This window comes from Scyliorhinus torazame, chromosome 6 (genome assembly GCF_047496885.1).
Source record: "Scyliorhinus torazame isolate Kashiwa2021f chromosome 6, sScyTor2.1, whole genome shotgun sequence".
Lineage (NCBI taxonomy): Eukaryota > Metazoa > Chordata > Chondrichthyes > Carcharhiniformes > Scyliorhinidae > Scyliorhinus > Scyliorhinus torazame.
This window is the reverse complement of record NC_092712.1, coordinates 263,963,828-263,975,933: the sequence shown is the minus strand read 5'-3', so window position 1 is coordinate 263,975,933 and position 12,106 is coordinate 263,963,828. Positions and strand designations below refer to the sequence as shown.

The following is a 12,106-nucleotide window of genomic DNA, read 5'->3' as shown; positions in this document are numbered from 1 at the left end:
TGCCACCTCCCTCCACAGACGCCGGCTGTGGCGTGGGGCAACTCTGCGGCCGTGCCCGGGATACAGGGCGTCCCTCCTCTGCTCCACCGCATCCAGGAGCGCCTCCACATCGCGTGACTCGAACCTCGGGGCTGAGCGACGGCCAGCCATCAAGTCGGGTGTTGCGGTCGGCTGTTCCGGTCGGGTGGGGGGGGAGCTGCGCGGCCTTATGAGCCGTCACGCCGTGCAGCGCGTATGACGCTGCACGGCGTGAACCACTGCGCAAGCGCGGATCCCGTTACGTCGCTGCTAGCCCATTTCGGGCCGCAGACTATCGGCCCATTTTTATGACGTGACGCAAGTGGGATTTGCGCCGTTTTTTGCGCCGATCGGCGGAGTTTCCGCCGATAACGGAGAATTTCGCCCCTAGAACTTGTTACTCAATTGCGAGGGTTGAGGCTCTTCCACTCCTAACTTTATGATCCCCTTACCTGACTGACTCACTGTCACACCCTCCTGCCTCTGATCACTGACAACATCAGATGGCGCTACCCCCAGGAGTGTGACTCTCTTCTGGAACAAAGTGTCCCTGCTGCGTCGCAATGTTTGTATTTCAGACTCCAGCTCATCAACCCTGAGCCTAAGCTCTTCAAGCCGCAGACACTGACTACAAATGTGGTTGCCATGGAATGCAGTGACATCCAAGACCTCCCATATGCTGCAGCCATGATATGTCCTATCCTGCCATCTTTATTGTGCCAATTAAATTCATTAGTTTATAGTTCCCCTCTTCAGGAAACCCCCTCACTCATCAAACTCCCTGCTTCACACTCTGTGCACTCAAACAGCACTCAGTGCATTCCATGTAATATATGTTCCACATCATAACAATTTTGCATTTGCATATTATCTTAAGTGGCTGCCCTCTGGTTACCGAGCCCCCCGCTAATGAAAACGGTTCCTCCTTCTCTACTCTTTAAAAAACCCTCAGAACTTACTGTGTGTAATCTTAAACCACTGAATGCACAAGGGCAAAGATGAAAGGTAGCATTATGTTGTGCCTTTTGTATGCACACTCATTTAGCTTAGATCACATTTCGTGTTCATTCCATGCTGCAGTATTGAGCCAGAGCAAATGGTGGTTCTCCGTGATGTAGGTAGTAGGGCTAATTATGGAGTACTGATGGAAGAAATTACATCCTGCCCTCATGCATAAAACATTGAGATAAAGAACGAGACAGGAGAGATGAATATTTAGTGTCACTGCTGGAAAACATGCTGCACGTCCTTCGCAAGTACAAACTTGTGCTCCATTTTAAGTGGATTTCAACAGAATCAAAAATATCGACGCTGGCTTTGACAAAGCACATGATGTTCCTGGGACAAATAGTTACCTTCCACACTGTGAGTTATCTTATTTCGTAAAAACATGGATGTGTCACGCCGTTTACGCTGGATTAGGCGCAGGCCTTGGAGGAACAGGACCAACAGGCGACCCTTCAATAGTAAGACTTTCAGCAGTTTTGTGGGAGTGACTGAGGATGATTAGTGGAACAGCTTATATGTCGATTATGTGTGTGCAATTTTAGCACAAGTTTGAAGTGTTAATTTAATGATACTGTAAAAGATGTTCAATGGCAGTAATTTGACTGTTCCTTTTCAAACTTGGCTGAAAATTGAACTCAAGGTAGCTTGCGTACCTTTCACTGTTTTAAAGTGACTTTGTATATTCTAATGTGAGTTTTATAGCGGGAGATGTTTGTTGCTATTGTCTAAAATCCTTTAGCAAGCTAAAGTGTGAGGAACCAATTGACGCAGATATTGATATTTGAATGCCTTATCCTTCCAAGTGAAAGAATCCGCCTTTCATATCCTCAGGATGATCCACCATGTTTCACAAACAATGGAGTTCTGTACTTCAGATGTTATGATGTAAGTAATATGGGGCTTTCTGGCCTTTGCCCCAAAGGACCAGCCCTCCCTGGAATACAAAAACTTTGTCATAGAGCTAAGCCTTAAGGAATGTCTTAAATAAGAAGAGGGAGGGCGAAAGGGAACCGGGAGTACTCGTCAATCACGTTCAGAAAGTATGTGTTGCGGTCGGTGGAGGGAAGGGGCCCTTTGAAGTCCACGCTGAGGCGTTCAAAAGGGCGGGAGGCCTTCACCAGGTGCGCTCGATCTGGCCGGTAGAAGTGCGGCTTGCACTCTGCGCAGACCTGGCAGTCTCTGGTGACGGTACTGACCTCCTCAATGGAGTAGGGCAGGTTGCGGGCCTTGACGAACTGGAAGAATCGGGTGACCCCTGGGTGGCAGAGGTCATAGTGGAGAGCCCGGAGTTGGTCCACTTGTGCGCTGGCACATGTACCGCGGATAGGGCGTCAGGGGGCTCGTTGAGCTTCCCCGGGCGATACAAAATCTCATAATTATAGGTGGAGAGTTTTTGATCTTGCCCCATTGTGTGCTATTGAACGTGAAGGCAACTGACCATTGGTCAGTGAGGAGAGTGAATCTCCTGCCGGCCAGGTAATGCCTCCAATGTCTCACAGCTTCCACAATGGCTTGGGGGCCTCCTTTTCGACAGAGGAGTGCCGAATTTCGGAGGCATGGAGGGTGCAGGAGTAGAAGGCCACTGGCCTGCCCGCCTGGTTGAGGGTGGCGGCCAGAGCTATCTCCGATGCATCGCTCTCGACTGGAAAGGGGAAGGACTCGTCGACCGCGTGCATCGTGGCCTTGGCAATATCTGCCTTGATGCGGTTGAAGGCCTGGCGGGCCTCAGCCGTCAGGGGAAAAACTGTGGACTGAATGAGTGGGTGGGCCTTGTCCGCATAATTAGGGACCCACTGGGCATAGTAGGAATGTGGTGAATGTATAGTACTAGTAATTCACCAGTGTATTAGTATCATGTTCTGCCATTGTGTTACAGCTATGTTATGTTCTTGACCTTGTTTGCTCCACCTAGGGCCATTGTGTGGCTTCACCCACAGGGGGATATGTTGGGGCTCCGCCCATGGCTCCTCCGCTTGAAAGGAAGTATAAAGAGCAGTTGCCCTGTAGGCAGTTCACAGTATTGTCCAGTTGCAGGCAGGCACTGTTCTAAGCTGATTAAAACCATGGTTTACTTCTACTCGTGTCTTTGAGTGAATTGATGGTCGCATCAATTTAATCAGCTTAAACACAACTATGGAATCAGCCCTGAAACCTCATCGACTGGTACTTGATCCGCAGGCTGCGGAGGCAAAATAAATTTTTTCGCACTGGCTTCGATGCTTCAAGGCTTATCTCGCTGCCTCTTCCACACATTCTATCACCGATGAACAGAAGCTGAGCCTCCTCCACGCACGGGTGAGCCATCGCATTTCTGTTCAGCTCGACGAGGCCTCCTCCTATGCAGATGCCCTCGCGATGGTCGAACGCCTCTACGTACGGCCGGTGAACAAGGTCTACGCGCGACACATCTTCATCACCCGCCGCCAGCGCCCCGGGGAGTCACTAGATGACTTCCTACGCGACCTCTAAGCCCTCGCACGCAACTGTAATTACCAGGCCATTACGGCCACTCAACACATGGAACTCACTGTCCGAGACGTCTACGTGGCGGGAGTCCGGTCGAATTATGTGAGACAGCGCCTGCTCGAAAAGGGGGCCCAGGATCTGGACGACATGGTAAAGTCAGCCACCTCTCTGGAGGTTGCGTTGCAGAGCCTTACTGCGTTCTCGGCTGACCATGCAAGCCCCTCGTGGGCCGCTGACCAAAGACTACCCCAGGCTTGTGCCGCGCGGCTGCCCGCCCATCATGGGGGGCTACCCTGCTATTTTTGCGGCCAGCCTCAACACCCCCGACAGCACTGCCCGGCCCGCAATACAAACTGCAGCAGCTACGGGAGAAAAGGACATTTCGCCAAAGACAGCCTGGCCAGGTCTAAGAACTCCAACTCACAGACCCGATCCTCAGACTCACAGGCCCGCAGACCCCGCAGCGTAGCAGCGTGTCTGCCGACTCCGCCCCCCTCATCAGCCTCGTGCTATCAGTGGGAGCAGCCATCTTCCAGCCCTCACAGCACGTGCGACTCACGGGGGCCGCCATCTTGGCCACCCTCCCCCACGCGGCCGGCCATGTGCGATCCAAGGAGGCCACCATCTTGGATGCCATCTTCCTCACCGCCCTCCACGCTCGACCAATGGGGGGCCGCCATGTTGGCCGCCATCTACTACGCCGCTTGACGCGTATGATCAATATGGACAGTCATCGCGGGGCCGCCCCAGCACCTCCGACCATGCCGCCGGCTACCCGCAGCTCAGCGCGGTCACCCTGGACCAGTCGCGACCCAAGCACCTCCGGATCTCCATGATGGCCATCTGGGTTAATGGGCACGAGGTGCCTTGCCTCTTTGACTCTGGGAGCACAGAGAGCTTCATTCACCCGGACATGGTAAGACGCTGCTCGCTCCCAATTTTCCCGGCGCAACAAACCATCTCCCTCGTCTCTGGGTCACACTCTGTGCAAATCCAAGGGTGCACTACTGCAACCCTAGCAGGGTTTGGGGCAGCACGGTAGCATTGTGGATAGCACAATTTCTTCACAGATCCAGGGTCCCAGGTTCGATTCCGGATTGGGTCACTGTCTGTGCGGAGTCATAGAGGCCAGCAATAGCCCCTGGAGAGCTCTGGTGGTGGTCGTCAAGACCGGGGAAAAGTTCCGGATGGTGGTTGATTACAGCCAAACCATTAACTGGTATACGCAACTTGATGCGTACCCTCTTCCCCGGATTGCAGACATGGTAAACCATATCACACACTACCGGGTGTTCTCCACGGTGGATCTGAAGTCTGCATACCACCAGCTCTCAATCCGCCCAGAGGACCGCCACTGCACGGCTTTTGAGGCAGACGGCCACCTTTTCCATTTCCTCCGGGTCCCCTTTGGCGTCACGAATGGGGTTTCGGTGTTCCAAAGAGCAATGGACCGAATGGGGGACCAGTACAGGCTGCGGGCCACATTTCTGTACTTGGACAATGTCACCATCTGCGGCCATGATCAGCAGGACGACAACGCCAACCTCCACCGATTTGTCCAAACCGCCCAAAAACTCAACCTCACCTACAACAAGAAGAAATGCGTTTTCCGCACAACCAGACTAGCCATCCTCGGCTACGTCGTGGAGAACGGGGTCCTCGGGCCCGATCCTTACCGTATCGGTATCGGGGCAGCACGGTAGCATTGTGGATAGCACAATTGCTTCACAGCTCCAGGGTCCCAGGTTCGATTCCGGCTTGGGTCACTGTCTGTGCGGAGTCTGCACATCCTCCCCGTGTGTGCGTGGGTTTCCTCCGGGTGCTCCGGTTCCCTCCCACAGTCCAAAGATGTGCAGGTTAGGTGGATTGGCCATGATAAATTGCTCTTAGTGTCCAAAATTGCCCTTAGTGTTGGGTGGGGTTACTGGGTTATGGGGATAGGGTGGAGGTGTTAACCTTGGGTAGGGTGCTCTTTCCAAGACCCGGTGCAGACTCGGTGGGCCGAATGGCCTCCTTCTGCACTGTAAATTCTATGATGTATGCGCCCCCTCCTGCAACTCCCTCTCCCTCACTGTCCCAAGGTCCTGAAGAGGTGCCTTGGGTTCTTTTCAAATTACGCCCAGTGGGTCCCCAATTATGCGGACAAAGCCCTGCCACTAATCAAGGCCACCATCTTTCCACTGCCAACTGAGGCTCGCCAGGCCTTCAGCTGCATCAAGGCGGACATCGCCAAAGCAGCGATGCGTGTGGTAGACAAATCCGTCCCCTTCCAGGTGGAGAGCGATGCATCAGAGGTCGTTCGCGCCACCACCCTCAGTCAAGCAGGCAGACCGGTGGTGATCCTTTCGCGCACCCTCACCTCATCTGAAATTCGACACTCCTCAGTCGAAAAAGAAGCCCAAGCCATCGTGGAAGCCGTACGGCACTGGAGGCACTACCTCGCAGGGAGGAGGTTTATCCTCGTCACCGACCAACGATCGGTAGCCTTCATGTTCGACAATACGCAGCGAGGCAAAATCAAGACCGATAAGATCTTGAGGTGGAGGGTCGAACTCTCCACCTATAACTACGATATAGTATATCGTCCTGGGAAGCTCAACGAGCCCCCAGATGCCCTGACCCGCGGCACATGCGCCAGCGTGCAAGATGACCAACTACGGGCTATCCACGATGACCTCTGCCACCCGGGGGTCACCCGGCTCGTCCATTATATCAAGGCTCGCAACCTGCGCTACTCCACCGACGAGGTCAGAGATATGACCAGGGACTGCCAAATCTGTGCGGAGTGTAAACCGCACTTCTAGCGACCGGATAAGGCCCGCCTGGCAAAGGCATCCCGGCCCTTTGAATGCCTCAGTATCGATTTCAAAGGGCCCCTCCCCTCCAATAACCACAATACATATTTCCTCAACATCATTGATGAGTTCTCCCGCTTCCCATTTGCAATCCCCTGCCCCGATATGACCACGTCCATTGTCATTAGAGCCCTGCATAGTGTCTTCACCCTGTTTGGTTTCCCCAGTTATGTCCACAGCGACCAGGGCTCGTCGTTCATGAGCGTCGAACTGCGTCAGTACCTGCTCAGTAAGGGCATTGCCTCGAGCAGGACGACCAATTATAACCCCAGGGGAAATGGGCAGGTGGAGAGGGAGAATGCAATGGTCTGGAAGACCATCCTACTGACCCTGCGGTCCAGGAATCTCCCAGTTTTTCACTGGCAGGAGGTCCTCCCCGATGCACTCCACTTTATCAGGTCCCTCCTTTGCATGGCCACAAATGAGACTCCTCATGACCGCTTGTTTGTTTTCCCTAGGAGAGCTACCTCAGGGGCTTCGCTTCCATCCTGGCTGAAGACACCGGGACCAGTCCTCCTTAGAAACCACGTCAGGAACCATAAGACCGACCCCCTGGTAGAGAGGGTCCAGCTCCTACACTCCAACTCCCAATATGCTTATGTCGAACACCCCGATGGCCGACAAGATACCGTCTCCCGCCGCAGCCCCCCCACTATATCCCGCCCAACCTACCATGTCCAGTGCCCCTGCCCCTATATGTCTCCCGCACTCCCTCCCCCCCGCCTTACCGGTCCACAGGAATGAAGCTCCAGAAGAGACGCTCCCGGAGTCCACGCATGTGCCCGCACCGGCCCCATTTCTGCTGCCAGCACAGATGAGCCCGACACCCGGACCAGCAGCAACACCAGTGCTCCGGCGATCGCAGTGCACAATCCGTGTGCCGGATCAGCTGAACGTTTATGAGCCCGTCACCCCCGCCAGACTTCACTTTTTTAACAGGGGGTGAATGTGGTGAATATATAGTATTAGTAATTCACCAGTGTATTAGTATCATGTTCTGCCATTGTGTTACAGCTATGTTATGTTGTTGACCTTGTGGGCTCCACCTATGGGCCATTGTGTGGCTTCACCCACAGGGGGATATGTTGGGGCATGTATGGGCTCCGCCCATGGCTCCTCCCCTTGAAAGGAAGTATAAAGAGCAGTTGACCTGTAGGCGGTTCACAGTATTGTACCAGTCGCAGGCAGGCACTGTTCTAAGCTGATTAAAACCATGGTTTACTTCTACTCGTGTCTTTGAGTGAATTGATGGTCGCATCAAGGAGAAAAACCCCAGGCATCGTTTCAGGGCCTTGGGGCAGTGGGGGAGAGGGAGTTCCATGGGGGGGCGCATGCGGTCGGGGTCGGGCCCTAGAACTCAATTTTCCACGACATAGCCAAGGATGGCTAAGCGGTTGGTGCGGAATACGCATTTCCCCGAACAGGCGGCGGAATGTGGTGACTAGGGGCTTTTCACAATAACTTAATTTGAAGCCTACTTGTGACAATAAGCGATTTTCATTTTTTTTTTCCTTATTGTACGTGAGATTAAGGAGTTTGGCGGTCTGGAGGAACTTTTGAAGGTTTGTGTCATGGTCCTGCTGATCGTGGCCGCAGATGGTGACGTTATCTAGGTACGAGAAGGTGGCCCGCAGTCCGTACCGGTCAACCATTCGGTCCATCTCTCGCTGGAAGACCGAGAACACATTAGTGACGCTGAAAGGAACCCTAAAGAAGTGATAAAAGCGGCCATCTGCTTCGAACGCAGTGTATTGGCAGTCCTCTGGGCAGATGGGGAGCTGGTGGTAGGCGGACTTCAGGTCCACTGTGGAAAAGACCCGATACTACGCAATCTGATTGACCATGTCAGATATGCGTCGGAGGGGGTACGCGTCGAGCTGCATGTACCGATTGATGGCCTGACTGTAGTCAATGACCACCTTGTGCTTGTCCCCAGTCTTTACTACTACGACTTGAGCTCTCCGTGGCCCCTTCAATGACCCCTTCCCGCAGAAGCCGTTGGACCTCCGACCCGATGAAGGTTCTGTCCTGGGTACTGTACCGTCTGCTCCTGGTGGCAACAGGTTTGCAATCCGGGGTGAGGTTCACAAACAGGGAAGGTGGGTTGACCTTAAGGGTTGTGAGGCTGCACACGGTGAGGGGGGGTAGGGGTCCGCCGAATTTTAAGGTTAAGCTTTGGAGGTGGCACTGGAAGTCCAGGCCGAGTAACAGGGCAGCGCAGAGGTGGGGGAGGACACAGAGCCAGAAGTTGCTAAACTCTACTTCTTGGACGGTGAGGGTCGTGATGCAGTACCCCTGGAATTCCATGGAATAGGATCCGGAGGCCAGGGAGATTTTCTGGGTGACTGGGTGTACCGGGAGGGAGCAGCGCCCTACTGTAGTGGGGTGGATGAAGCTCCCCATGCTCCCAGAGTCAAAAAGGCAGGTCGCCTCGTGCCCATCGACCTTCACCGTCGTTGTTGCGGTCGTGAGGTTGCAGGGCCGGGACTGGTCCAGGGTGATCGAGGCGAGCTGCGGCAGATGCTGGGAGGCCCCGGGCTGGTCAGCGGTGTGGAGGTAGTGGCAGGCGATGAACGGACAGGCGAGCAGGGGTCGTGAGACACCGTCCAAAATGGCGGCGAAGATGGCGGCGCCCATGGCGAGGGGCATGAAAGATGGCGGCGCCCACGGGCCACACGTGGCTGGCGGTGAGGAAGATGGCGGCGCCCCTGGTTCGCTCGTGGGGGGTGCAGGAACGCCGGGCCTGAAACAGCGGCGACCGACCGGGCCTGACAAACAGAAACAAAGTGTCCCTTCTTCCCACATCCGTTGCAGGTCGCACTCCGCGCCGGGCAATGCTGCCTGGGTGTTTGTTCTGCCCACAAAAATAGCACTTGGGGCCCCCCAGAGTTGGCTGGCTGCCGCGCGGTGCTGGCTTGCGGTGAGCTGGAATCGGCAACTGGTGGGGCCCACGATGCCCACGAGGGTGCCGCACAGTCGGGGGCGTATGACTGGACATTATGGGAGGCCACTTCTAACGAGTTAACAAGCTGCCTAGTTCCCGCAAGATCAAGCGTAGCCCCTTCCAGTAGCCGCTGGCGGACGTACGCACATCATGCCCGTAATGAAAGCGTCTTGAATTAAAAGGCCTGTGCACTGGACTGCTGAAATTGCCTGGCAGCCACAGTTCCTACCTAGGATGTGCAGGGCATGCCGGAAATCGTCCAGAGACTCCCCGCGGGTTGCTGTCTCGTGGCCAGGAGGTGCCTGGCGTATAGTTGATTGACTGGTTGAACGTAATGCCCCTTCAGGAGCTCCATCGCTTCGGAGTAAGTGGGCACATCCCGGATGAGAGGACAAATGTCAGAGCTCACCCGTGAATAAAGGACTTGGAGCTTCTGCGAGTCTGAGGGTACCTCAACGGATGTTCGGAGGTAACTTTCGAAGCAGGCTAGCCAGTCGTCAAAGGCAGATGTAACATTGGCTGCTTGAGGGCTCAGATGCAGGCGATCAGGCTTGATGCAGAGATCCATTGTTTAAAAAAACCTTTGCTCAATAAATTGATGCACTATCAATTACCACAAAGACGAGAGTAGTGGAATAATCAAGGCTTTATTGAGCAAAGATGTTGTGCCTCCTGTAGCTGGAACCAGATTGGCTGCAGCACCGGCGAGCACACACATTTATACCCCGCCTACTGGGCGGAGCCAGCAGGCAGAGATTTACCCATGGCCTTACCGTAATACATGTAATAATACTTAGTGGTGACTACCACAACAAACAAGAATGCTAACTTTCAAACAAACACAACAATTTATACTACAGGGGTAAAGGGCGCTGAATGACTAGAAAATTGATTCTGACAGGTTGAGTCTTTGCCCTGGAGAAGCAACAGAGAACTATAGATTCCCCAAGCTCCCTGGTAATTCAAAAAAAGCTACAAGGCTTGAATATATTCCTTTTGTTTGCAGAGAATGGGCCACTGCCTATGAACATATGTTGCTCCTCGCATGCACTTGTAAGCCAGGTTCCGAGATCGACTGATCATCTTTAATTGGTTGTTAGTGTAGCTATTAACACACCCAAGATTGTTTATTCAAATGCTACCCAGGGGCGAAATTCTCCTACCCGCCCCTCCACATTTCTGCTCCGACCGGCCGGCGGGAGTCTCCGTAACACCGGCCGGTCAATGGGGTTTCCCATTGTGGGGCAGCCCCACGTCGTCGGGAAACCCCCGGGCGCCGGCAAAACGGAGACTCCCGCCGGCGGAGAATGACGCCCCAGTTGTGGGATCTCACTTAACCGTCGACATACGGTTTTGACTTTTGTAAATGTGGGCTGGTTGAGCATGGTCTGTACTCAAACAACTGAAGGAATATGCTGTTTGATTTGATCAGCTAATCAGTGGGATGTACGGCCTGCTTACCTGACATACGGCTGATAGGTCAGCTGGGGCCAGGGGACACCTAGGGGGATGGCCTGGTGGGGCACCCATATGATCCGTGGTCCTAAGTTCACAGTGGGCAGTGAGTGGCGTGCACAGCTGCATAGCTGCCTTTCCGGCTGCGGCAATGGTGCCGATCCACCCGACCCCACAGCCCACCTCCTGGCCAGCGGCACAACTGTCAGCAAACTATGGCGATGTTGGACACTTTCCACACCCTCTCTCCCTCCCCTGGCAGCCACAGCGTCAGTTTCCCGATTTGTAAAAGCACAAATGAATCGCGCCGTTGGGAACTCGGCCCATCAGAGGCAGAATACCGGGTCAGGTCCGCCAATGATACGCAAACGGTGTCTACTGTATGTGCGTTCGGACCACATTTATGCCGCTGTCAAGGTGATGGAGAATTGCGATTTGGCTTCCAATCAGCATGCACCGCGATTTTGGCATTGGAACATATTCGCCGTCCCAATCACGGGCGGGATTCTCCGACCCCCCGCCGGTTGCCGAATTCTCCGGCACCGGATATTTGGCGGGGGTGGGAATCGCGCCCCGCCGGTTGGCGGGCCCCCCCCCCCCGGCGATTCTCCGTCCCGCGATGGGCCGAAGTGCCGCTGCTGGAATGCCTGTCCCGCCGGCGAGAATCAAACCACCTCTCTTACCGGCGGGACAAGGCGGCGCGGGCGGGCTCCGGGGTCCTGGGGCGATCTGGCCCCGGGGGGTGCCCCCACGGTGGGCTGGAAACCGATCTGCGGGCGGGCCTGTGCCGTGGGGGACTCTTTTCCTTCCGCCTTCGCCATGGTCTCCACTATGGCGGAGGCGGAAGAGACCCCCTCCACTGCGCATGCGCGGGGATGCCGTGAGCGGCCGCTGACTCTCCCGCGCATGCGCCGCATGGCAAAGTCAGTTTTGCGCCAGCTGGCGGGGCACCAAAGGCCTTTCCCACCAGCTGGTGGGGCGGAAATCAGTCCGGCGCGGGCCTAGCCCCTCAAGGGTAGGGCTCGGCCCCTCAGGATGCGGAGGATTCCGCACCTTTGGGGCGGCACGATGCCGGACTGATTCGCGCCGTTTTTGGCGCCGGTCGGCGGACATCGCGCCAATTGCAGAGAATCCCGCTCTACGTTCCCGAATTCATTGTCAGCCAACGGAGAATCCCGCCCGTGAATTCTGAACATGTCTGTAGAAATCCTGTAATCGTTGAGATTTTAAAAAAAAATTTAGAGCACCCAATTATTTTTTTTCAATTAAGGGGCAATTTAGACTGGCCAATCCACCTAACCTGCACATCTTTGGGTTGTGGGGGTGAGGCCCACGCAGAAACAGGGAGAATGTGCCAACT

General features: G+C 54.8%; 1 protein-coding gene across 2 annotated transcripts in view; it reads left to right on the top strand.

Moving 5' to 3' along the window:
• The first annotated feature begins 1,314 nt into the window (after positions 1–1,314).
• Positions 1,315–12,106, top strand: part of ripor2 (RHO family interacting cell polarization regulator 2) — a 399,549-nt gene continuing 388,757 nt past the window's right edge. Inside the window, exon 1 of one of the 2 annotated variants that reach the window (XM_072509637.1) lies at positions 1,315–1,484. In XM_072509637.1, coding sequence (XP_072365738.1) covers positions 1,409–1,484 — 76 coding nt within the window. In that variant the 5' untranslated portion in view covers positions 1,315–1,408. The remainder of the gene's footprint in view (positions 1,485–12,106) is intronic. The other variant, XM_072509644.1, reaches the window with a different exon arrangement.